This window comes from Scyliorhinus canicula, chromosome 6, assembly GCF_902713615.1.
Source record: "Scyliorhinus canicula chromosome 6, sScyCan1.1, whole genome shotgun sequence".
Classification (NCBI taxonomy): Eukaryota; Metazoa; Chordata; class Chondrichthyes; order Carcharhiniformes; family Scyliorhinidae; genus Scyliorhinus; species Scyliorhinus canicula.
Genome location: NC_052151.1, coordinates 185,468,044 through 185,490,822, shown reverse-complemented (window position 1 = coordinate 185,490,822; position 22,779 = coordinate 185,468,044). Strand labels below are relative to the sequence as shown.

Below are 22,779 nucleotides of genomic sequence, written 5' to 3'. Positions count from 1 at the left end.
GGAGCAGTTTTGGGCCACCTTCTCAATGTCGGTGTCGAGGCCAACATTTTCATTTTGGTCACACCCGGATGCCCATTGTGCAAGTCCCTTGGTATTAGCTCCTGTCCTTTTTCCAGGACAATCACACCCCACAAGAGGATACCGTCTTCCACGCTAAATTCTGACAGCTTGGAGGAAAATGCCCGCAACTCGCCTGGGAGCTGTCTATGCTGCCCACCATACAGGACTATGTGCCGAACCTTTGACAGGACTGGCTCCATCTGGGTCCACTCACGGATCTGTGATGCCGTGACAGGCAAGGTGGCCATAAAATTTAGGGTTGCAACCACCTCACTGGTCATGGGGGTTGACATGGGGCTGATAAAGGCAATCGGCTCTGCGTCGGCATTCGCTGTCTGGGTTCCTGGTTTGTGCTCCAGAGAATACTTGTCGGCAGCGAGCAACAAAGCCCAGCGCTGGATCCGTGCGGAAGCAATGGGCGGTATTGGCTTATCCTCTTGGAAAAGTCCCAGCAGAGGCTTAAGATCAGTCACGATAGTGAAGTGGCGGCCATACACGTACTGGTGGAACTGTTTCATGGCAAAGGCCAACCCCAGGCCCTCCTCTATCTGCGCGTACTTCTTTTCCACTGCAGTCAATGTGCAGGAGGCGAAAGCTAACGGCCGCTCGGCCCCGTTCTCCATCTTGTGGGACAGGACGGCCCCAATACCATATGGGGATGCATCACATGTGATGAAATGAAATGAAAATGAAAATCGCTTATTGTCACGAGTAGGCTTCAATGAAGTTACTGTGAAAAGCCCCTAGTCACCACATTCCGGCGCCTGTCCAGGGAAGCTGGTACGGGAATTGAACCGTGCTGCTGGCCTGCTTGGTCTGCTTTAAAAGCCAGCGATTTAGCCCTGTGTTAGTAACCCAGACAATGACAGTTGTTGTTTTACCCGCTGGAAAGGGGTTTCTTGCGGCTGACCCCAAACCCAGGTGTGATTCGTCTTTAGCAGAAGGTGCAACAGGGCCAGTGTAGTTGCCAGATTGGGGAGGAACTTCCCGTAATAGTTTACGAGGCTGAGAAAAGAACGAAGATGCGAAGTGTCAGTCGGGGCGGGGGCCTGCTGAATTCCGCACACCTTCTCTGCGACGGGGTGCAAACCTTCGCGGTCCATTCGATAACCCAGGTAGACCACTTCCTTCACCTGAAAAGACGTATTTTGTGCGACGTAAACGGACTCCAGCCTCCGAAAAGCGTCTAAGGACAGCCTCCAAATTTTCCAGATGTTCCTGCTCCGACGTCCCTGCAATCAAAACGTCGTCCAAGTAGACAGCGACACGCGGTAAACCTCTCAATATGCCCTCCGAGACGCGTTGAAAAATAGCGCAGGCAGAGGATACTCCAAAGGGCAAACGTGTATATTCATACAGGCCCCGGTGTGTATTAATCGTTACATATGGCCGGGAGGCAGGGTCCAGCTCCAACTGTAGGTAGGCGTGACTCATATCTAATTTCGTGAACGAGAGTCCGCCTGCAAGCTTCGCGTAGAGATGCTCGATGCGAGGCATTGGGTATCGGTTGAGCCGGGAAGCCGTAATCACTGTGTTTATAGTCGCCGCACAAGCGAACTGTGACATCTGGCTTCATTACAGGTGCTGCCCAGTCAGCGAAACGGACGGGCCTGATAATACCCAAGGTCTCCAAATGAGTGAGCTCCCCTTCTACCTTCTCAAGCAAGGCGTAAGGCACCGGGCGCGCCCGGAAATAGCGCGGCGTGGCTCCTGGTTCACTTGGATACGGGCCCCTTTTATTTTCCCCAAACCGGGCTGGAATACATCTGGGTACCGTCCTAGCACCTCAGTCAACCCTCCAGAAACTGTTTGGAGGATGTGCTGCCACTGCAGCCGCAAATGGCGCAACCAGTCCCGGCCCAACAGGGTGGGCCCATGGCCGCGCACACGATAAGTGGGAAACGCCCCTCCTGGCGTCCATAAACAACAGGGGTAATCGTAGTTCCTGCAATGTCCAATGGTTCCCCCGTATAGGTGGCCAACCTGACCTGTGTGTCGGTTAATGTAAGGATCTGTATACCCTGCTTGATGCAGTCGAATGTCTTCTGGCTGATTACGGAGACCGCTGCGCCAGTGTCCAACTCCATCTCAAGCGGGTGACCATTGACCCATACTGTCACTTTAATGGGGGCCACACGGGAAGCTGCCACACTATGCAGCTGCAGGCAGTCACCATCTCCACGTCCTCGGGAGTAGTTGCCGCAGGTTCATCCAAAAGGAAGGTACGGCCCCTGGGCTGGCCCTAGTTTCGATTGTAATGACGGCGCTTCTGGCGCCCCCAGGACCGGCGTCCGCGACATTGGTCGGTGCCAACAAGTCTGACATGGACATGGCTCCTCATCCATTGGTTCTGGAGAAGGCTCCCTTCGGGGAGGAATGTCCGAAAGCCACTGGCGTCGATCCGGACGTCATCTCGCCCAAGGTACCACAGGGGTGCGGGGGGACGCTTTCAGACGGAAGGGGTTGCACCCCAAAGCATGCACCTCCATTCCCTGTAGCTCCTGCACTCCCCGTTCTGCTCTGGGCAATATTATTTGAATGGCCTGTTGAAAAGTCAATGTTGGCTTAGCTAACAACTTTCTCTGGGTGGCCGCATTGTTAATACCACAAACCAAATGGTCATGTAACATTTCTGACAAGGTCTCACCATATTCACAGTACTCCGCAATCCTACATGGCCTGGATAGAAACTCGCCAACGGATTCTCCTTGGGTCCTCTCAGCGGTATTAAACCGGTAACGTTGGACTATCGTGGACGGGGTTGGGTTAAAGTGTTGCCCCACTAAGTTCACAAATTCATCAAACGTTTTGGTGTCCGGCGCAGCTGGGTACGTAAGGCTCCTAATCACCCCAAATGTATGCGGGCCACAGGCGGTGAGCAATATGACCACCTGGCACTAGTTTGCGGTGATGTTGTTTGCCCAGAAATAGGAACGCATCCGTTGTGCATACTGGTTCCAACTTTCCAGCGCAGCATCAAAAACATTCAAACGTCCATACGGAGGCATGGTGTAATAGAAAACAACTTCCAACCTGTATCCAACACAAATCCAGGGAGGTGGCTTCAGCAGTGTAGACAGCTATTCACTTTAACCCTCGTCGCCAGTTTTGTGAGAGCCACAAGAATCAAGCACGAGTTGAAGGAAGAAAGAAATAACATTTATTTACCATAACATTTGTGTATATATATATACAGCAGCAACTGCTTGCTGCTCACTCTCCTCTAGCCGGTTCCAAACTGGCCAGCTTTATTTATGCAGGGAATCTGCTGATGATTTCTCCGCCTCCCTCATTAGGTAAGATCATACTCCCAAAGCATTGTGGGATTGCCATTAGTCCCCAGCCAGTGGTAAGCAGGCAGGTTATAACAGTTGGGTGCTACATAATTTCAACAGCAAGCATTTGTGAGTTTAAAACAAAGAAGGCTAATGGGCGGCAAGGGAGCACAGCGGTTAGCACTGTTGCTTTATAGCACCAGAGTCCCAGGTTCGATTCCCGGCTTGGGTTACTGTCTGTATGCTTTCCCTGTGTCTGCATGGGTTTCCTCTGGGTGCTCCGGTTTCCTCCCACAAGCCCCGAAATACGTACTATTAGGTAATTTGGAAATTCTGAATTCTTCCTCTGTGTACCGAACTGGCGCTGGGAGGCAGCAACTGGGGGATTTTCACAGTAGCTTCATTGCAGTGTTAATGTAAGCCTACTTGTGGCAGTAAAAGATGACAGTATTATGTAGGGTGCTCTTTCTAAGGAGCGGTGCAGACTCAGTGGGCCAAATGGCTTCCTTCTGCACTGTAAATTATATGATTCTATTTATTCACACAGACTTAACCAGAATTTAAAATGTGATTTCTCATATATCCATTCTCACACGCAGGCGAAGTTAGTAAACTGTTATAAATTACAGTTGGCTCAGTCTCTGGTTTACAATCTCCACTGCCATATGGCATGTCTGGGTTCTTGAATAAAGTTGATGTTTTAAAGTTGAATTGAGGGTTTTGTAAAGTGAAGGATTCGCAGTCGGCTGTGAGGTTTAGTGTGGAATGTTCCATTTGTTCCCTCTTGAGACAGGGGAGTGGTTTCACGCCACGAAACAAGTCAGATGACCTGCAGGCAGCCACATTTTGCAGCCTTTTGTGTCCAGTTTTAAAATCTAAAAATTGACTGAAAGTTCAGAATATGTTGGGGGTATGACAATTGGAAAAAGAGCAGTAGAATTCTTCCTGCTGTCTTAAGCTCATATTCCTTTCTCAAACAACATAATTTAAAAAAAAAACTATCTGGTCATTATCATGTGGCTGTTTGGGAGAGCGATGCAAGTTCGCTGCTGTGTTTTCTACATTGCAACATTACAAAGTACTTTACTGGCTGTAAGATGCTTTGGGATTAGCTGTGCCCTGTATAGATAAACAAGGGGATTCTCCATCGGCGGGATCTGCCAACTCACCAGCAGCGCACCCACGCACTTTCTGACTGCGTGGGATGGCCCACAATGGGAAACCCCATTGGCAGGAACGGAGAATCCCGCTGCCGGCGCCGTGCAGGAAAACAGGGCTGGCTGGATGGAGAATCCCACCCAGAATCTTTCCTTTTTTTTTCATTTAACAGTGACGGTTATCATTGGAAAAGAGAGAAAAGGGAATTGTGCTGAAAATTTTTTATCCAAGATTTATTCAATGGTTTTTATTTAAATAATCTTGATGTATCACTTCTTCCAACTTGGATCTTATTCCCACGTGTTTCAGGCCTTGCAAAGGGAAATTCAGGCTAATGCAACCACTTTAGCAAACGTGGTAAGTGCAAGTGAAGAGTTCCTGGAGAAGAACGGGGACAAGCTCCAACCAGATGAAAGAGCAGCAATGGACAAGAAGCTGAAAGATGCCAAGGCGAAGCTCAGTGTGTTGAGTGAGCAAGTGGATTCCAACCTCAAAAATATAGACAACGCCGTAACAACAGCCCTCAAACAGGAGACTGAGAAGGTGCGGATGATTTCTTTCTTCAATCTGACTATGAATAAATTGTCTTGATGGCAATCCCTGGTCATAGAATGTAAAGTTGTGGATGGTGCCTGTATCTTTTCTGAACATAGTTGAAAATATTATCTGATGACGGACCTGAATAACGAGGGGAGGATGGGAAAGTAGAATTGTTCTCCTCTGAACAGAGAAGGTTAAGCTGTTTTCAAGATATTCGGTAAAATAGCTGAAGTAACACTACTTCCTCTGTCCGGTGACTCAAAAATCAAAGGTCACATTTAAAATCATGGGTAAAAGACCCAGAGAGAAGATGAGGAGAAATGGTGTTGTAGGGACCTGGGAACACTGTACCTGCAAATGTGGTGAAAACTGATTCCATAAATAGTAATGAATGTTGGCACAGTACCTGAGGACCCCTTTGAGAGCTGACTGGTGGTGAATTAACCTGAGGGTCACCGTACCTCAGTTGGAAGGTCGAGAAGGCCTTCATGAATATCCTCAACCACTACGGGAATTGAACTTTAACTGTCGGCGTCACTCTGCATCACAAACCGGCTGTCCAGCCAAGTGAGCTATCCAAACCCTTTATAAATACCAACAAAAGAGAGTTGGGCTGGTGCTTGATGAGGAAGTTGGCAGGGTTCTGGACTAAAAGTGGGTGTACGGCATTAAGTATGTTATCATTTCCGGAAGATCAAACAGCAATGGCATTACAAGCCAAAAGATCTCCTTTTGTCCTATAAGTCTCTACGATTTTAAAGTGATTTGCTTTCAAAATTATATAATTTAGATTCATTCAATATGTTTCACTTGAATAATATCTAATGAACAGAAATCTAATGCAAAGAAGAATAGGAAGTCAGCTTTAAAATCAGTTGTACTTTCCGTCAATTCTGATACTGTTCAGCCCTTCTAAGCAAAATTTCTTGCTCTCTCACATTACAAACTTTTCAATCAATGTCCCATGTAAGTGTATCTTAACTGCTATAACATCTGATGTTCCGATATCTTAAGCCCCGGAACTTTCAAGAACATAGGAAAGTGTTGACATTCAGTCCCTTAAGCATGTTCAGTTAGATCTTGGCTGCCCTATATCTGAACTCCATTTACTCACCTTTGTTTCCATAACCTTTAATATCCGAAATAAATCTGTTGGTCTCAGCATTGAATTGTTAATTGACCCTGCAACCCCCCCCCCCCCCCCCCTCTCCCCCAACCACTGGCAGTTTCAATAGCTTTTGGTTGCAGACAGTTCCAGATATCTGCTGCCTTTTCTGCGCAGAAATGGATAAGGAGCTGTATCTTATTTCTGAACGAATTATATTCACGAAAGCAACAAAAACGCAAGGGATCAACATTGTGTATCCCAGGTAACGATATTAGTTTCGTGGTTTTTACAGAGCTGGTTGGAACAGTTCCATCCCATCTTCAGTATATTGCCAATACTGAATGGATAAATATCACATTACAAATTGCAGAAGTTGCGCATCGTATTATATTGGGAATGCCTTTTCTCTGTGGAGCCTGCAATGAGATTGTCTGTCAGTGCGATATAAACCACAAAATGAAGATCAATTAGTTGCTTGTCTAAACCCCGAGAAAAGATTAATTTCTGTCGTTAGTCACTCAGGCCTGATTCATTTTTTAATGTGTCTGCAAAGCACTGATATTTTATGATATCATTGAGGGATTACGCTTCAACGCTGCAAAATTAACCCACGCTTAGTTGTTCAGGAATAAAATTTGCTTTCTGTCTGAACATACCAAACTTGTGTCAACTGTGACTGACGTTAAAGGTCTGGGGCAAGTTTTACCTGGTTATGGCCAAAACAATTTTTGAGATCAGCTTTTATATCTGGAATGTGACACTTGGCCTCTAGTGACTTGCTGAGCTATCACCTGTGTACAGTCTTTTTGTATCGCGGATATTTCTCATCTCAATTCTCCTTGCTTTCTAATTATGCTCGTTATCTTTATCAAATAAGACTGAGGAAAAATGTTTTTTTTATTGGCGGACAAGCATGTGAATTAATAAGTTAACCATTGGCGTTTTTATTTTCCTGTGCCATTCATGAGACCTAGATGGTGGGCCTGCTCCTGTAAAATTGATCAGTGACAATGTAAAGGTATTGATATACTGAGTTGGTGTTTGAGCTCTCTCGATTGGGAAATCTAGGTATGAAAATGTTGTCCTTTTGATCAGTAATGCACATGACAGTACACCGATTTATTTAATTGAAGAAGTAATGGTACACCAATTTATTTGATTTAAGAAATAATGGGCGGGTTTCTCCGTCCCGCCAGACCAGTTTTCTGGCGCGGTGCGCCCGCTGCCAGCAGCGTGATCCTCCGTCCCGGTAGCCGGCCAATGGGGTTTCCTGTTTTGGCCATGCCACCCCCCACCCCTGCCCCCGCCGTTGCGTGATTGTCCTGCCGGCGAAGCAGAGGATCCTGCTGGAGGAGAACCCTGCCCAATACATGGGCAGCACGGTAGCATGGTGGTTAGCATAAATGCTTCACAGCTCCAGGGTCCCAGGTTCGATTCCCGGCTGGGTCACTGTCTGTGTGGAGTCTGCACGTCCTCCCCGTGTGTGCGTGGGTTTCCTCCGGGTGCTCCGGTTTCCTCCCACAGTCCAAAGATGTGCGGGTTAGGTGGATTGGCCATGCTAAATTGCCCGTGGTGTCCTAAAAAGTAAGGTTAAGAGGTTGGGGGGGGGGGGGTTGTTAGGTTAAGGGTATAGGGTGGATACGTGGGTTTGAGTAGGGTGATCATTGCTCGGCACAACATCGAGGGTCGAAGGGCCTGTTCTGTGCTGTACTGTTCTATGTTCTATATGTTCTTCATTCTTGGGATATGAGCAATGCCACCATTAATTGCCCTAATTGTTCTAGAGAACGTGGGTGAGGGGGACCACCACCTTGGTTGGCTATAGTCCCTGTGGTGTTTGGAAGGGAATTCCACAATTTTGAACCCTGAAGGAACTGTTATCCAGGTCGGGACAGTGTGCCACTTCAAGTCTAATTTGACACAAGAAAATTCTAATTCTTTTTTAAAAACTGTGTTCTTTCACTGTGCAAAGATACTCACTCGCAGTTTGGTTTACAGGCTGCAGCAGTTGAACAACTGAAGGAAAATGAGAATAAAATCCAAGGACTCTTGGGTTGGTTGTCCAGTATTGGACCGGAGACAGTGCAGCAGAACGGCAACACTATTTTTGTGGACGGACTGAAGAGACTAGAGAATGAGGATACTGTGAATGGAAACCTACCTCGTGAACTGAGTGAGACCAAAGGAAATGAAACGATGGAATTAACAACTGATGGAGATTTGAACTATCAATACCAAAAAGCCAAGGTGAGGAATAAAGTTATTTAGATTCTTTGGAAGTTAATGATATGCAATTTGGAGCATTTATGCTGGCATTGAATGTAGTGGTGATATTAAACCGAACACAGCAAAAGTAAACGTGAAGGCTTGTCCAATTTCAAAGCATTATACACCTAAAGTAGTAAACATAAAAATTTTCAGCATTGCCCACAAGGCAACATTTGTGTGGTTGTCAACCTTGGTTCAGTGGGTGACACTCTGCCTCAGATATGCCTCAGCGGATTGGAGTGGGGCGGCACGGTGGCACAGTGGTTAGCATTGTTGCTTCACAGCACCAGGGACCTCGGTTCGATTCCCGGCTTGGGTTACTTACTGTCTGTGCGGAGTCTGCACGTTCTCCCCGTGTCTGCCTGGGTTTCCTCCGGGTGCTCCAGTTTCTTCCCACAGTCCAAAGATGTGCAGGTTAGGTGGACTGGTCATGTTAAAATGCCCCATAGTGTCTAAAGGTTTGCTGGGGTTGCCGGGTTATGGGGATAGGGTGGAGGTGTGTGCTTAGGTAGGGTACCCTGTCAGGGGCTGGTGTAAACCCGATGGGCCGAATGACCTCCTTCTGCACTGTAAATTCTATGATTCTATGAAGTCCTGAGGGAAAGGTGGAGGTACCATCTTCCAGATGAGCTGTTGAAACAGAGACTCCTTCTGCCCCCTCAGACGGATGGAAAAGACATCTCAGCTACTAATTTTGACGAGCAGGAGAGCTATGACTGGCACCTTGGCCAATATTTATCCCTCACCCAACATTACTGAAATACAGATCTCGCTGCTGTTTGTGGGAACGTGCTATCTGGAAACTGACTGCTATGCTTCCTATGTCACAATAGAAAGTACACTTCTAAAAGTCCTTAATTAATTTTAGGGACGTGTACGTCAAAGGATGTGAAAGGTGCTATATTAATGATAAATCAATTATTCCTTGTTCTTGCATTACGTATTTAGTATAGATTTTTTTTGCCATGTTTAAAAAAAACCCTGTGTATTCACTCAGTGACTATTCCTATGTGTTTTTATTAAAACAGCTTCATCACCAACAAGTTATGTCACAGCAGCAGTCCTACATTATATCTACGCAATCAGTGCACGACTTCCTGAAGAAGCAAGGCTCCAGTATTTCTGCAGAGGAGCGAGAGAAATTGGAGCAGGACCTGAATGAATTGAAGGTTCAGTATGAGACCGCGTTGGCCCAATCAGAAAGCAGGCTGAAACTGGTACACACTGTGCAGGATGAACTGCAGAAGTTTTCTACCGATTACAACGAATTTGAAAACTGGTTGCACCAGTCCGAACAGCAGCTGGACGATCTCCAATCCGGTGCCACGGATGTCGAGATCTTCGTTGGCAAGTTGCAAAGGCAGAAAAGCTTTTCGGAAGATGTCATCTCCCACAAAGGCGACTTGAGGTACATCACCATCTCGGGGCAAAGAGTCCTGGACGCTGCGAAATCCTGCGGTAAATTGGACCTGGGCAAAGATGCAAAACCTTGCATTGATACGTCTGCAACCTGTGCCCTGGTGGAGAGGCAACTGGAGGTGGCCAGTGACTGCTATAAATTGCTGCATTCTAAGGTAAGCCAACCTCTCACTGAGCCATGTTCTTCTAATATTCTTTGCACCTTTTCCTCTGATAAAAATGTATGTGACAAAGCCACTGGGTGATGATTGTTTGCGTGGGATATGGAGAAGCCATCAGTTGGCAAATAGCCCAATTCACCTTGTATAACAGTAGTTTTATACAGTGTTTATCCAGCCTTGGGTGAAATGTGGGGTAAAGAATCCGAATATTTTCATGACACATACATATAACATTCATTTATTTCTATTAGCTGTCTCGCCTTGACTACTACTATTGATGGAAAATACTGTACTGGTGAAGGATGAATGAGATCATGGAGGCTGTGATCCTGTCTCATCCTGTTTTTCCGACATTGCTAGCTTCACTTTCATTGGTGAGGGAGATTCATGCTGTGTCGGTGACGTTAACATTTAGCAGCCCACAATCATCTCAATTTCGAGAGTTGTATCAAGCGTAACATCCCGGCACAGCAGATGCAGCTGAGGCTACTGCTCTCTTGTGCAAGTGGGAGTTAAAACCGTTTTAAGATTGGTTTGTCAAGCTAATGAGTCATTACACGGTGGCTGAAAGTAGATTCATTCTTTTTTTTTTTAAATAATTTTTATTGAAGATTTTTTTTTTACAAAATATATAACAACAAACAGTAACAACCAACAATAAAACAACATAATAAGCATAACACCCCCAAGACCATAACAACGCATATATCGAGCCCCCTCAAACCCGGTAAACAACAAGAGAACTTGAAAATAAATTAAATAAACATAGTCAACCCCCCCCCCCGGGTTGCTGCTGCTGCTGACCTAGTTCCCTATCGTTGAGCCAGAAAGTCGAGAAAAGGCTGCCACCGCCTCAAGATCCCTTGTACCGATCCTCTCAGGGCGAATTTGACCTTCTCCAGCTTAATAAAACCCGCCATGTCATTGATCCAGGTCTCCACTCTTGGGGGTCTCGCATCCTTCCACTGTAGCAAGATCCTCCTGCGGGCTATTAGGAACGCAAAGGCCAAAACACCGGCCTCTCTTGCCTCCTGCACTCCCGGCTCCACCGCAACCCCAGTAGATTCATTCTTAACGCACAAACCTCACACTACACTTATGTGTACCGTGGCCTCACGGTAGCATGGTGGTTAGCATCAATGCTTCACAGCTCCAGGGTCCCAGGTTCGATTCCTGGCTGGGTCACTGTCTGTGTGGAGTCTGCACGTCCTCCCCCTGTGTGTGTGGGTTTCCTCCGGGTGCTCCGGTTTCCTCCCACAGTCCAAAGATGTGCGGGTTAGGTGGATTGGCCATGCTAAATTGCCCGTAGTGTAAGGTTAATGGGGGGATTGTTGGGTTACGGGTATAGGGTGGATACGTGGGTTTGAGTAGGGTGATCATTGCTCGGCACAACATCGAGGGCCGAAGGGCCTGTTCTGTGCTGTACTGTTCTATGTTCTATGTGTGCATTGCACTGAATATTGGAGGTAAATTCCTAACTGTCCAGTCAGACTGGGATTGTGTTCATACATTGAGTTTAACTGAACACCTGTCCCTCATTTTCAGACTGTAACCAATTTACTAAATCTTAACTAACCATCTCGTTTGAAGTCAGCGTTTAACATGAAGCAAAATAAATATTCTGTATTTTGTTTGAAGAAGCAGGTAGTAACAGAAATGTGACAGAAATCTATTGTCCGAGATAGTTTAGCAAGTCAGCACGGACTTGAATAATGATAGTTAACTATTGTCCACTTTTAGATGTCAATCTTGGCTTAGTGGGCAGCAATCTCACCTGTTGAAACAGAGGTTATTAGCTCAACAGCACCCCATCTCCCCCCACCCCCCCCCCCCCCTCAGAGACCGTCTAATCCAGGCTGATACTAGTGTAGGACTGTTGGAGGTGCCTTTCTTCAGATAGATAGAGTTTAAACTGAAAAGACTTTAGGCGGGATTTCCTGTTGACAGCAACCCTCGGCGCTGGGAAACCCGTGTGTAGGCCGGGGACCACAATTTCCCGCCGGCGTGAACAGCCGGTAAATCCCACCCTTCATCTGCCGATCTGTACACGGTTTCATGCTGGTCTTCAGTTTGTTTGTGTGGGAGCTTGCTGTGAGCAAATTGAATGCCGTGTTTCCCAACATTACGACATTGGTTGCACTTCAGAAGTACTTCACCGGTGGTAAGCGAAAGGAACTACGTGGTTAGCACTGTTGCTTCACAGCGCCATGATCCCGGGTTTGATTCCCACTTGGGCCACTGTCTGTGGAGGATCTGCATGTTTTCCCTGCGTGGGTTTCCTCCGGGTGCTCCGGTTTCCTCTCACAAGTCCCGAAAGACATACTTGTTCGGTGAATTGGACATTCTGAATTCTCCCTCAGTGTACCCAAACAGGCGGCGGAGTGTGGCGACTAGGGGCTTTTCACAATAACTTCATTGCAGTGTTAATGCAAGTCTACTTGCGACGATAATGAATATTATTATTATTTTTATGAAACACAAATTTACTTGCAACCTAAATACAGAGCAGCATCGCAGGATATCTCAGGCCACTAGATGGCATTGCCTTACATGTGTCATCCACATTGGTTGCTTGTGTGCAGTAACAGATTTTACATCCAAGATTGATGGCGAAATGGAATCTGATTTTCTCTATATATAGTTCTCTATTGAGAGGCGACTGCAGTCAAGGCATCAGTAAGTGAACAAAGTGTGGAGAGCTGGTCTGAACCTCCCTTTGCAGTTTAATGAATTCAGTGCCCACTCACGCTGATCCTCAGTCCACCTGGATGCAGGGGTTTCTGTGTTTGACAACTGCTCCTGGTGCCAAGTTAGCTGTGCTGCAAGCGGACTTGGTATCCCCTGAGCTGGGCAAAAAAAAAATTCAATCCAAAGTTTCTGTTCCCAATCATCCAATGAGTCGTGCAGGAAGGATGGCATGTGTGGGACTTCAGGTGCATGTAAGACCAGTCGTTGGACTATATGGGAAATAAATTGAAGAATGTACAGTTTTACCCTGATAATTCAAGCCAATAGTATGAGTGAAAATAAAATTAAAATGCCAGTAATTTCAATTGAACAACATATCAAATTAAAGAAAACCACAATGACTTGCCTTGATATAATGTACCAAAAATATCTCCAAAAGTGCCCGAGAAGTAAAAGTAAAAACAATGGATCAAAGCCAAATTGCAGTATGTTAAAAGGGGTGACCATAAGGCGTGACATCGAGACCTGTTTTAAGGAGGGCTTTTAGGAAGGGGGTGAAGGAGGCGCTGAGAAATTTACAGAGGGAATTCCAGAATAGCGGGAGAGGCCAAAAATGATATCCCATATCCAACGGCCTCCCATCATTCATCAGCCTCCTCAGCACGTGGTCACGCTGGCGCCGATTAGTGCTCCTTCAGAAAAACGTGGACCTGGTGGAAGGGCTTCTGTGGGGAGGAGGTGAGTAGCGATCTTCGCTCACAGGCAAGGAGCTGGGGGTGCTTGAAGTGCCACCCCAGTGCCTAGCGGGGGGTGTGGTTCCGCGGCTGAGGGTGGCGGACCCTCCGCAGGGATGGGCTGGATCATGGGAGGGTGGGGGGAGGCAACTGGGCATGGCAACACCATGCCAACCCCTGGATTGTGTGTACCCGTTCCTGGGGAAACCCTTGTCCCTGCCCGTCTGCCCCACCGACCACCCGTAACCCCCACCGACTGCCGAGGCCTCTGGTCGTACGGCTGAAGGCTATTGCTAATAGGGAATTGGTAATCGTGGTGAAGTGAGTACTTCACACAACCCAAGTGGATCCCCATGTTTGGGTGGGCTATGTATGTAGCATGTGGGAGTCATTGACTAGCACCCAATCATACCTTGGACACTGTGCTTGAACTTTGGGAGGCAACACCACACACACAGCAGCCAATACCCAGGGATGGGAGACAACTCCAGTGGCATGGTGGTCACTGTCATCACTCCATGGGATGGGTCTGGGTTGGAACCCCGGCGCCCCCTCCTCCCTTTCAGTGCCCATAGGGCCCTAAGATTCACCTTGGGATGGAGAGGCAGCTGGTTTGAAACCCGGCTGCCCCTGCATCATCTGGTTTTGCCACTCCTGGCTGGTCTTCATGGTCCGCACCATCATGTCGACGCCCTCGGCGATGTTCTTCAGTGACTGGGACAAGCTCCGCACCGCCTTGGCCATTCCTGTCTGAGAGCGGGGCATGTCCTGCAGAACCTGGTACTGGGTAACATCCCCCAGCGAGTCGGACTTTCTGTTGAGACCCTCAGCCATGGCCCTCACTGACTGAGCGACGACTTGGACACCTTCACTAATGGTGCCGACGTTGTGCACCAGGCTCTCCACTGCAGTCACCATCCTTGCAGTGTTGGCCTCAGTGCCACACATTGCCGGCGACATCTCCTGTGCCCGTATGACTCCTCTAAGCGGCTATGGATCTGCTGGAGTGTCATTGACATCTCCTTCTGAATGTCCCGGCTACATCCTAATGGCTTCATCAGCCCCGGGATGATCTCCCACTCAGACTCAGCATCAGGCTGGGACCCAGCTGGGTCCTGGGATCCAGCTGAACTCCAACTGCTGACTCGCCTGGGGGGTTCCTGCCTCCACCTGATGTACACCAGCAATAGTGTTGCGCCCAAAAGATTGTGCCCCAGAAGTCTGACCACTAACATTTCCCACCGAGGTGTATGTATCTGGGTTGGTGTTGGGTGGGGCTGACACCTCTGACGCGGTTAGTACGGTGGCATCCTTGGAGCTCTTCTCCGAGGTGGCCTCCTGGGAGGTTGCAGAGGGTGCCACCCGGGATGGGCTGGCGCCGTCAGCTGGAGGACCTGCGGGAGAATGGACATTGGATCAGTGGGAAGGATGGGTCAGTGAATAAGGCAATAATAAATCACGTTGTAAGGCACCGCCGCCGTGCGCATGCGGGGCCATGGACCCGGCCATTCTGCATCCGTATCGGCAGATAAAGCCGTGGGCTTTACTTGGCGAGGCTGCTAGCCCGCGGGTGGAGCATCGGCATCTTTTTCATCGTAAGATCAGACGCATCTTCCAGACATAGCTGCAGAATCGGAAAATTCAGCCCCATGTCAGAGATCGTTGAGGTCAAACTAGAACCATGCCCACTGGTGGCAATCTTTGGGGTGTCAGACTCCCCAGAGCTCCTTGAGGTGGGGGGGGGGGAGGCTGACGTTTTGGCCTTTGCCTCTTTGGTGATTCAGAGGCGAGTCCTGCTTCGATGGAGGTCAGCGGGGCCACCCAGGGCCTCGCCATGGTTCAGTGACCTGGCAGAATTCCTGGAAAAATTAAATATAGCCTGAGAGGGTCGGAATGAAGGTCTTTTAACATTACTTGTCCCATTCCCATTATTTTTCACTGTGGCCCTGTTTGAATCTGCCGCTTGGTTTCTCTGCATACCACCTTTCTTACTCCCCTTTCTGTCCTTTGTTTTTGTTTTTGATTTTCCCCCTCCTCTGACTCCTTGCATAGATTCCCACAACTGGCATGTTTTTGGAGAGAAGAATGCTGTACAGTTGCTTGTTGCGATTAATCTTTGTTCCCTTCCTTCCTACTCCTTCTGAAATGAAATATTGGAGTTTTGGCATTTTCACTTAACAAAAAGGAACAACGCGCTCATCAGTTTGCTTTCCTGCATAATTTAAATAGTTTTTTTTTGCTGTGTGGTTAACTCTTGACATATTTTATATTGGGGTCTTTTATTCTCGGGCATTGTTAATCTCACACACTGGCCCATGAATTTTGAGTTCGTTGGAGATGCAGGAAAGTAGAAATGAATCAATTGGCTTTTGACATTACCCTCAAATCAGAGCAGTGTGAAAAATAGTTTCATTGTTTGAATGTTTGATTAATAGCTACAATGCTGGCAAGAGCATATATGGGAAAACTACAGTAATACAGTGTGGATCATACTTTCTCATCAATGTCTTCTAATAGTAATCCATGTAAATGTTTTTAGGGTATAACAAGGACACAAAGTTAAAATTCAGGTTATAGCAAGCAATTAGGAAGCAAACTGTTACGTTGCCCAATTTTACAAGAGGATTCGAGCACACGTGTAAGGAAGTGTTCCTGCTATTGTACCAGAGCTTTGGTGAGACCACAACTGGAATACTGTGTGTGTTTTTTGACCTCCATATTTATGAACGGATATACTTGCCTTGGAAGTTTGCAGTAAAAGCTCGCTAACATTGGGCGGCACGGTGGCAGAGCGGTCAGCGTAGCTGCCTCACAGTGCCAGGGACCCGGGTTGAATTTTGGGCAGCACGGTGGCATTGTGGATAGCACAATCGCTTTACAGCTCCAGGGTCCCAGGTTCGATTCCGGCTTGGGTCACTGTCTGTGCGGAGTCTGCACATCCTCCCCGTGTGTGCGTGGGTTTCCTCCCGGTGCTCTGGTTTCCTCCCACAGTCCAAAGATGTGCGGGTTAGGTGGATTGGTCATGATAAATTGCCCTTAGTGTCCAAAATTGCCCTTAGTGTTGAGTGGGGTTACTGAGTTATGGGGATAGGGTGGAGGTGTTGACCTTGGGTAGGGGGTAGGGTGCTCTTTCCAAGAGCCGGTACAGACTCGATGGGTCGAATGGCCTCCTTCTGCACTGTAAATTCAATGTAAAAAAAAAAAAAAAATTTCGGCCTTGGGTTACTGTCTGTGTGGATTTGCACGTTCTCCCCGTGTCTGCATGAGTTTCCTCTGGGTGCTCTGGTTTCCTCCCACAGTCCAAAGATGTGTCCTTTAGGTTTATTGCTCATGCTAAATTGGTCATGCCCAAGGATGTGCAGGTTTGCTGAGTTTACAGGGATAGGACAGGGAAGTGGGCCTTGTTGGTGTGCTCTTTCAGAGGGTTGGTGCAGACTCGATAGGCCGAATGGCATTCTTCTGCACTAGGGATTCTATGAGATGAAAGAGTTGCCCTCTGACGGGAGGTTGAATGAATTGGCCCCACACTCTGTGGATATCTGAACAGATAAAATATATAAAATTCTGACAAGAGTGGATTCTGTGAGGCTGCTTCCCTAGAGTCCAGAACTAGGAAACATGGTCTGGTACAATGGGTCGACCATTTAGGACTGAGATGAGGCGAAACTTCTTCACTCCAATTGCTGTGAAACTTAAGAACACAGTAGCCAAGGGAGCTGTGGTTGCTCCATCATTGACTATAGTCAAGACTGAGATACATTTTTGGAATTGAGGCAATAAAGGAATATGGGGATTGGACCAGAATGTGGGATTGTGGTGAAGAGCCATTTGAATGTCAATCTCTAGGGACTGTGTGGTTTACTTCTTCTATTTCTGACTTTCTGATAACAAACTGTATTTGGTTCATCCCATTTTATGTTTGATTTTTTTTATTGTCTCCCTCCAGTGCAATACCTTGGGTAAAAATCTCAAAGATGTGGTGGATAAGTACAGCCAATACCAAGAAATCTCAGCCAGCCTTCTGCCATGGCTTCAAGCTACCGAGGAAGCGGCAAATTCCCAGCTGGCCGAGGCCATTGCTGCAGATCCCCAAAACCTTCAAAAGCAGCTGGAGCAAGTCAAGGTCAAAACCCACACATGCGCCAATAATTGCTCACATTTTCCTCACGTCGCATTCTTTCATCGCACAACTAATGTTTGAATTTTTATTTTGTTATGAGTAGGATCTGCAGGATCAGATGTCTGGGCATCAAAGTGTTGTTGAGAAGCTGCGGAAAACCGTTGATGCACTTATCAGTACCGATGGTGATCTCTTATTGAATCGTGATGAAATCCAAGATCATTTGGGTATGTTTTCAGATTGGACGCATGAGGGCATATAATTTACTGCACAGAAAGAGGCCATTCAGCCCTACTGGTCAGTGCCAACATTTATGCTGCACACACGCCTCCCCCACCCCCTTCATCTCCATTATCAGCATTCCTTCTTATTCATAAGAACTAGGACTAGGCCATCTGGCCCCTCGGGCCTGCTCCGCCATTCAATAAGATCGTGGCTGATCTTTTTGTGGACTCAATTCCACCTACCCGCCCGCTCACCATCACCCTTAATTCCTTTACTGTTCAAAAATCTAACTACCTTTGCCTTAAAAACATTCAACGAGGTAGCCTTAACTGCTTCACTGGGCAGGGAATTCCACAGATTCTCAACCCTTTGAGTGAAGAAGTTCCTCTTCAACTCAGTCCTAAATCTACCCCCCCCCCCTCACCTTATTTTGAGGCAATGCTCACTAGTTATAGTTTCGCCCGCCAATGGAAACAACCTCCCTGCTTCTATCTTATTTATTCCCTCCGTAATTTTACATGTTTCTAAAAGATCCCCCTCATTCTTCCAAATTTCAGTGAGTATAGTCCCAGCCTACTCAGTCTGTCCTCATAAGCCAATCCTCTCAACTCCGGAATCAACCGAGTGAATCTCCTCTGCACACCCTCCAGTGCCAGTATATCCTTTCTCAAGTAAGGAGACCAAAACTGTGCACAGTACTCCAGGTGTGGCCTCATCAGCACCCTATACAGCTGCAACATAACCTCCCTGTTGTTAAACTCAATCCCTTTAGCAATGAAGGACAAAATTCCATTTGCCTTCTTAATTACATGGTGCACCTGCAAACCAACTTTTTGTGATTCATGCACAAGGACACCCAGGTCCCTCTGCCCAGCAGCATGCTGCAATTTTTTTACCATTTAAATAATGGCCCATTTTGCTGTTATTCCTACCAAAATGGATGACCTCACATTTAGCAACATTGTACTCAATCTGCCAGACGTAAAACACGTGAGGAATTGTTTGAATGTTATAGAGGTCTACAGCATAGAAGGGGCCCTTTGGCCCATCGTGGTCTGCGCCAGTCAAAAACAACCATCTAACTATTCTAATCCATTTTCCAGCACTTGGCCCATAGCTTTGTATGCAAGTGCTCAGCTAAATACCTCTTAAATGTTATAAGGGTCTCTGCCTCTACCATCCTTTCCCACCACTCTCTGGATGAAAAGGTTATTCCTGACATTGCCTCTAAACCTCTGGCCCCTTACCTTAAATCTATGTCCCCTGGTCATTGAACCCTCCACCAAGGGGAAAAGTTTCTTCCTGTCTACTATATCTATAACCCTCATGATTTTATACACTTCAATCGTCTCCTCCCTCAGCCTACTCTACTCCAAGGAAAACAACACCAGTCTATCCAATCTCACTTCACAGCTTAAACTCTCCAACCCTAGCAACATCCTGGTACATCTCCTTGGTGCCCTTTCCCGTGCTGTCACATCCCTCCTATTATGTGAATTCCAGAACTGCGCACAATTCTCCAGTTGTGGCCGAACCAACGTTTTGTACAGTTCCAACACAACCTCCCAGCTCTTAAACTCTATGTCTCAGTTAATAAAGGCAAGTATATCTTATGCTTTCTTAACCACTGTTCCACCTGCCCTGCTACCTTAAGGGACCGGTGTATACACACACCACGATCCCTCTGATCCATGGTGCTTCCCAGGGTCCCTGCAGTTTATCATGTACTCCCTTGTCTTGTTTGTCCTGCCCAAGTGCATCGCCTCACACTTATCTCAATTGAATTCCATTTGCCGCTGATCAGCCTATCTTTCGTTTGTCTGGAAGAGATTTGGAAATGTGCTTGAAATATTCATGACCGTATGGGCTGCCTTCACTGGTCAATAGTAGCGAACAGGGACAATAATATTCCCAATGTTTGCCTCTCAATAGATGATGTTGTGCTGAGATATGAGAATCTATCCAAATCGACCAATGACCGCAATGAAAAGCTGCGGATGACACTCACTCGGTCCCTGAGTGTTCAGGATGGTTTGGATGAGATGCTTGAGTGGATGGAAAGTGTTGAAAAGAGCCTTGAAGATGAGGAGGATATGCCATTGAATTCTGCTGCCATTCAAGAGGCCTTCAGTAAAAACGCTGTGAGTATAAATGTCTAAAAATGAAATATGGTAAGCACTTGCGAAAATAATTTATCAACCACACAACGTTTAAATTTTCATGTTTTCAGTGTAAGCACTGGGGAATGTTTCAGCATTGTTCAGTGTGTACCTTTGATACATGCGAATAACAATGACAAAAATTTGAATCGAAAATAAAAAGTTCAAAATATTAATTAATCATCCAAATAGTTTCAGTAATTGAGATCAGAAGTGATGGGGTCAAATTTCCAGAACAAGGACTGACGTTTTCATTTGACAAAACTCTTAACCATGGTAATATTTCAGATGTATTTTAAATTACAGAGATCAAAATTAAAACTTCAAATTATGAATATCAGTCTGCATTTTCTTTCCAAAGACCATGGCTGCATTATTTGATACTGAGAATCAGCAGGCTATCCGACTGTGGAAGATTTCATTGTGTATAATTTGATTCATTAAGAGATTAGCAACAAAGCAAAATGCTATAAATTATTAAATTGTCAGACATAAATTACGAAACTCCAGCCATAAAGAATATTTTTGCTTTGGTATCAATGCTGAGAGCTGACTTTGTTGTGGTCATTTAAAAAAAAAAGAAAACACACAAATCTACATTTATGTGCTTGATCACGCTCGTGTCAGACCTGAAAGTCTTGGCATGGGTTTTCAAAAAATTCCTTTTACAAGAGATGCTATGTTGTCTTTACTACCTGCTCGCACTTTATGATGGATGAGGTTAGTAATCAATGTCTTGAGAATGAAAAATAAAATTTGGTTTCCACTTTCATCAAAAGAGTGGAAGTAGTTGTTTGCAATTTGATACATAGGAACAGGAAGAGGCCATTCAGCCACTTGCACCTACTGCACCATTCAGTTAGATCATGGTCGATCTTCGGTCTGTAACCCTTAATACCTTGATGTAAGAAAAATCTACCAGCCTGTGCTAATTTTCAGGTGAAACCCTCCACCCGGATTTGATTTTGGGGGGAAGAGAATTCCATATTTCCGCTCCTCTTTGTGTGAAGAAATTTGCAGAAAACTACACTGTTATGGGGACTATGTTGTAAATTCCCATTAAACACCCAAAGGAATTAAATCCATACAAAGAAAGCTCCATTTGAAAATAGGGATGGAATTTGCTAATCCATCCCGCCGATGGGATCTTCCAGTCCTGTTGTGGGTTCCATGGCAGCAGGACGGGAAAGCCACACAAAATGCCGTAGACATCAACAGGACTGGTAGATCCTGCCGGCAGCCAATGGCAAGCCATTTCTGCTGCCAGAAAATACACCCTGGGGTGGGAATGGGGCTGGGGGGAGGGGGAGGGGGGGGGGGGGGGGCTGGAAAATCTTGCATAGGTCTTTTTATTATTATCTGTGCAATATTAAGAACCATGCAGACAAAATCTTTTAATTCCCCAATAGTTCCTTCCGATGGAATTTTCTTTTCCATGATGACCAATTAGTGGTTATGTGATGCAGATATGGTAGTCACCTCTATCTCTACAGTGATGATCATGTTCCCAATGACTGGACCAGCATTGTGTTGTCAAGTGTGTGGAGTACATTAATGAAAGAAAATTGTAAACAGTTGATATGGTTTATAATGCATAAAGTAACCGCAAATTCCTAGAACTAAACACTTGTGATCTCTTTTGTTCAGGCGCTAGAACAGAACATTGCCAGTCGCCAAAGCAGTATCAGCGCGATTAAGGAGAAAGCCAACAAGTTCATCGCCACAGCAGACATGTCCAGCGCCTCTGCACTACAAGCAAAGGTGGACGAACTTGCCAAACGATTCACTTCAGCCAGTGGCCGGCAGAAGGAAAGAACAACCAAACTGGAAAAGCTCAGAGTTAAAGTGGAGCGTTTTGAGAAGACGTACCAAAAAATCGACCAATTTGTCACCAAGAAATCTCTGTCCCTCCCTGAAATTGATGGCCCAGGAAAAAATGTCACTGAACTCTCTCAGCACATGCAGGTAGACCACTTGTTCATTTGTACCCATATGGAGAGAGGGCACTGTCAGTTTCTACAGCTGAAGAATTACCACTACAATAATTGCCTCACATCATCTTGTTCATTTTACATACATGTTTTTTTTAAAATTAGAGTCTCATTTAGAATCATGCTTGGATAAAGGTAAACAAATTTTCCTGTGTACAGTTAAGGTGTGCAAGGTTACAGATCAGCTGACAGATCCATGGAGACAATGCATTTTTGATTAAAATCTCCCTATTTATAAATTAACTTAAAACCATCAAGTTGAAAATAGTTTTCAATTTGTTAGCAGTTTAAAAATTGCTTAAAAGGGCAAAACCATTACCTGGGGTTTCTTCATGTCATGACTGGGTCTGTTCTAGACTAATTGATAGAGATAGATTGCTATGATTAGTCAATAACTCCATTATCATTGTATCTTACAACCACCAAGGAGGTAGAAGGTGAATTAGGTGGACTGTTGTCTTATAATCATAGAATCCCGACAGTGCAAAAGGCCATTCAGCCCTTTGAGTCTGCACCGACCCTCTGAAGGAGCACCCTGCGTAGGCCCATGCCCCCACCCTATCCCCTTAAGCTGACACTAAAGGGCAATTTAGCATAGCCGATCCACCTAACCTTCTCACCCACTAATTCTTTTGTTTCTGTGTGATGTAAAGCCCAGCTTGGTACTTTGTCCACGTGATTTGTATTTGCCTCTGACATGAAGTGTATTGACAGTATCTACTGTAACCTGAACTGGATGTGTAGCGCCATCAGAAAGGACCATCCATTTTCATTCATGCAGTGTCTCCACGAACAATTTGCCTCTATTTGTTTCATTCAAAACAAATAATTTCATGTTCAAAACGTGAGGCTCAACATTGGGACTTCTCGCAA

General features: G+C 46.1%; 1 protein-coding gene across 8 annotated transcripts in view; it reads left to right on the top strand.

The window, feature by feature from the left end:
- Positions 1-22,779, top strand: part of dst (dystonin) — a 665,214-nt gene that overhangs the window by 407,014 nt on the left and 235,421 nt on the right. For all 8 annotated transcript variants that reach the window (XM_038800631.1, XM_038800637.1, XM_038800634.1 and 5 more), the window contains 7 exons: positions 4,803-5,036; positions 8,140-8,388; positions 9,438-9,983; positions 17,358-17,534; positions 17,635-17,758; positions 19,689-19,897; positions 21,563-21,880. In XM_038800631.1, the coding sequence (XP_038656559.1) occupies positions 4,803-5,036; positions 8,140-8,388; positions 9,438-9,983; positions 17,358-17,534; positions 17,635-17,758; positions 19,689-19,897; positions 21,563-21,880 (1,857 nt within the window). The remainder of the gene's footprint in view (positions 1-4,802; positions 5,037-8,139; positions 8,389-9,437; positions 9,984-17,357; positions 17,535-17,634; positions 17,759-19,688; positions 19,898-21,562; positions 21,881-22,779) is intronic.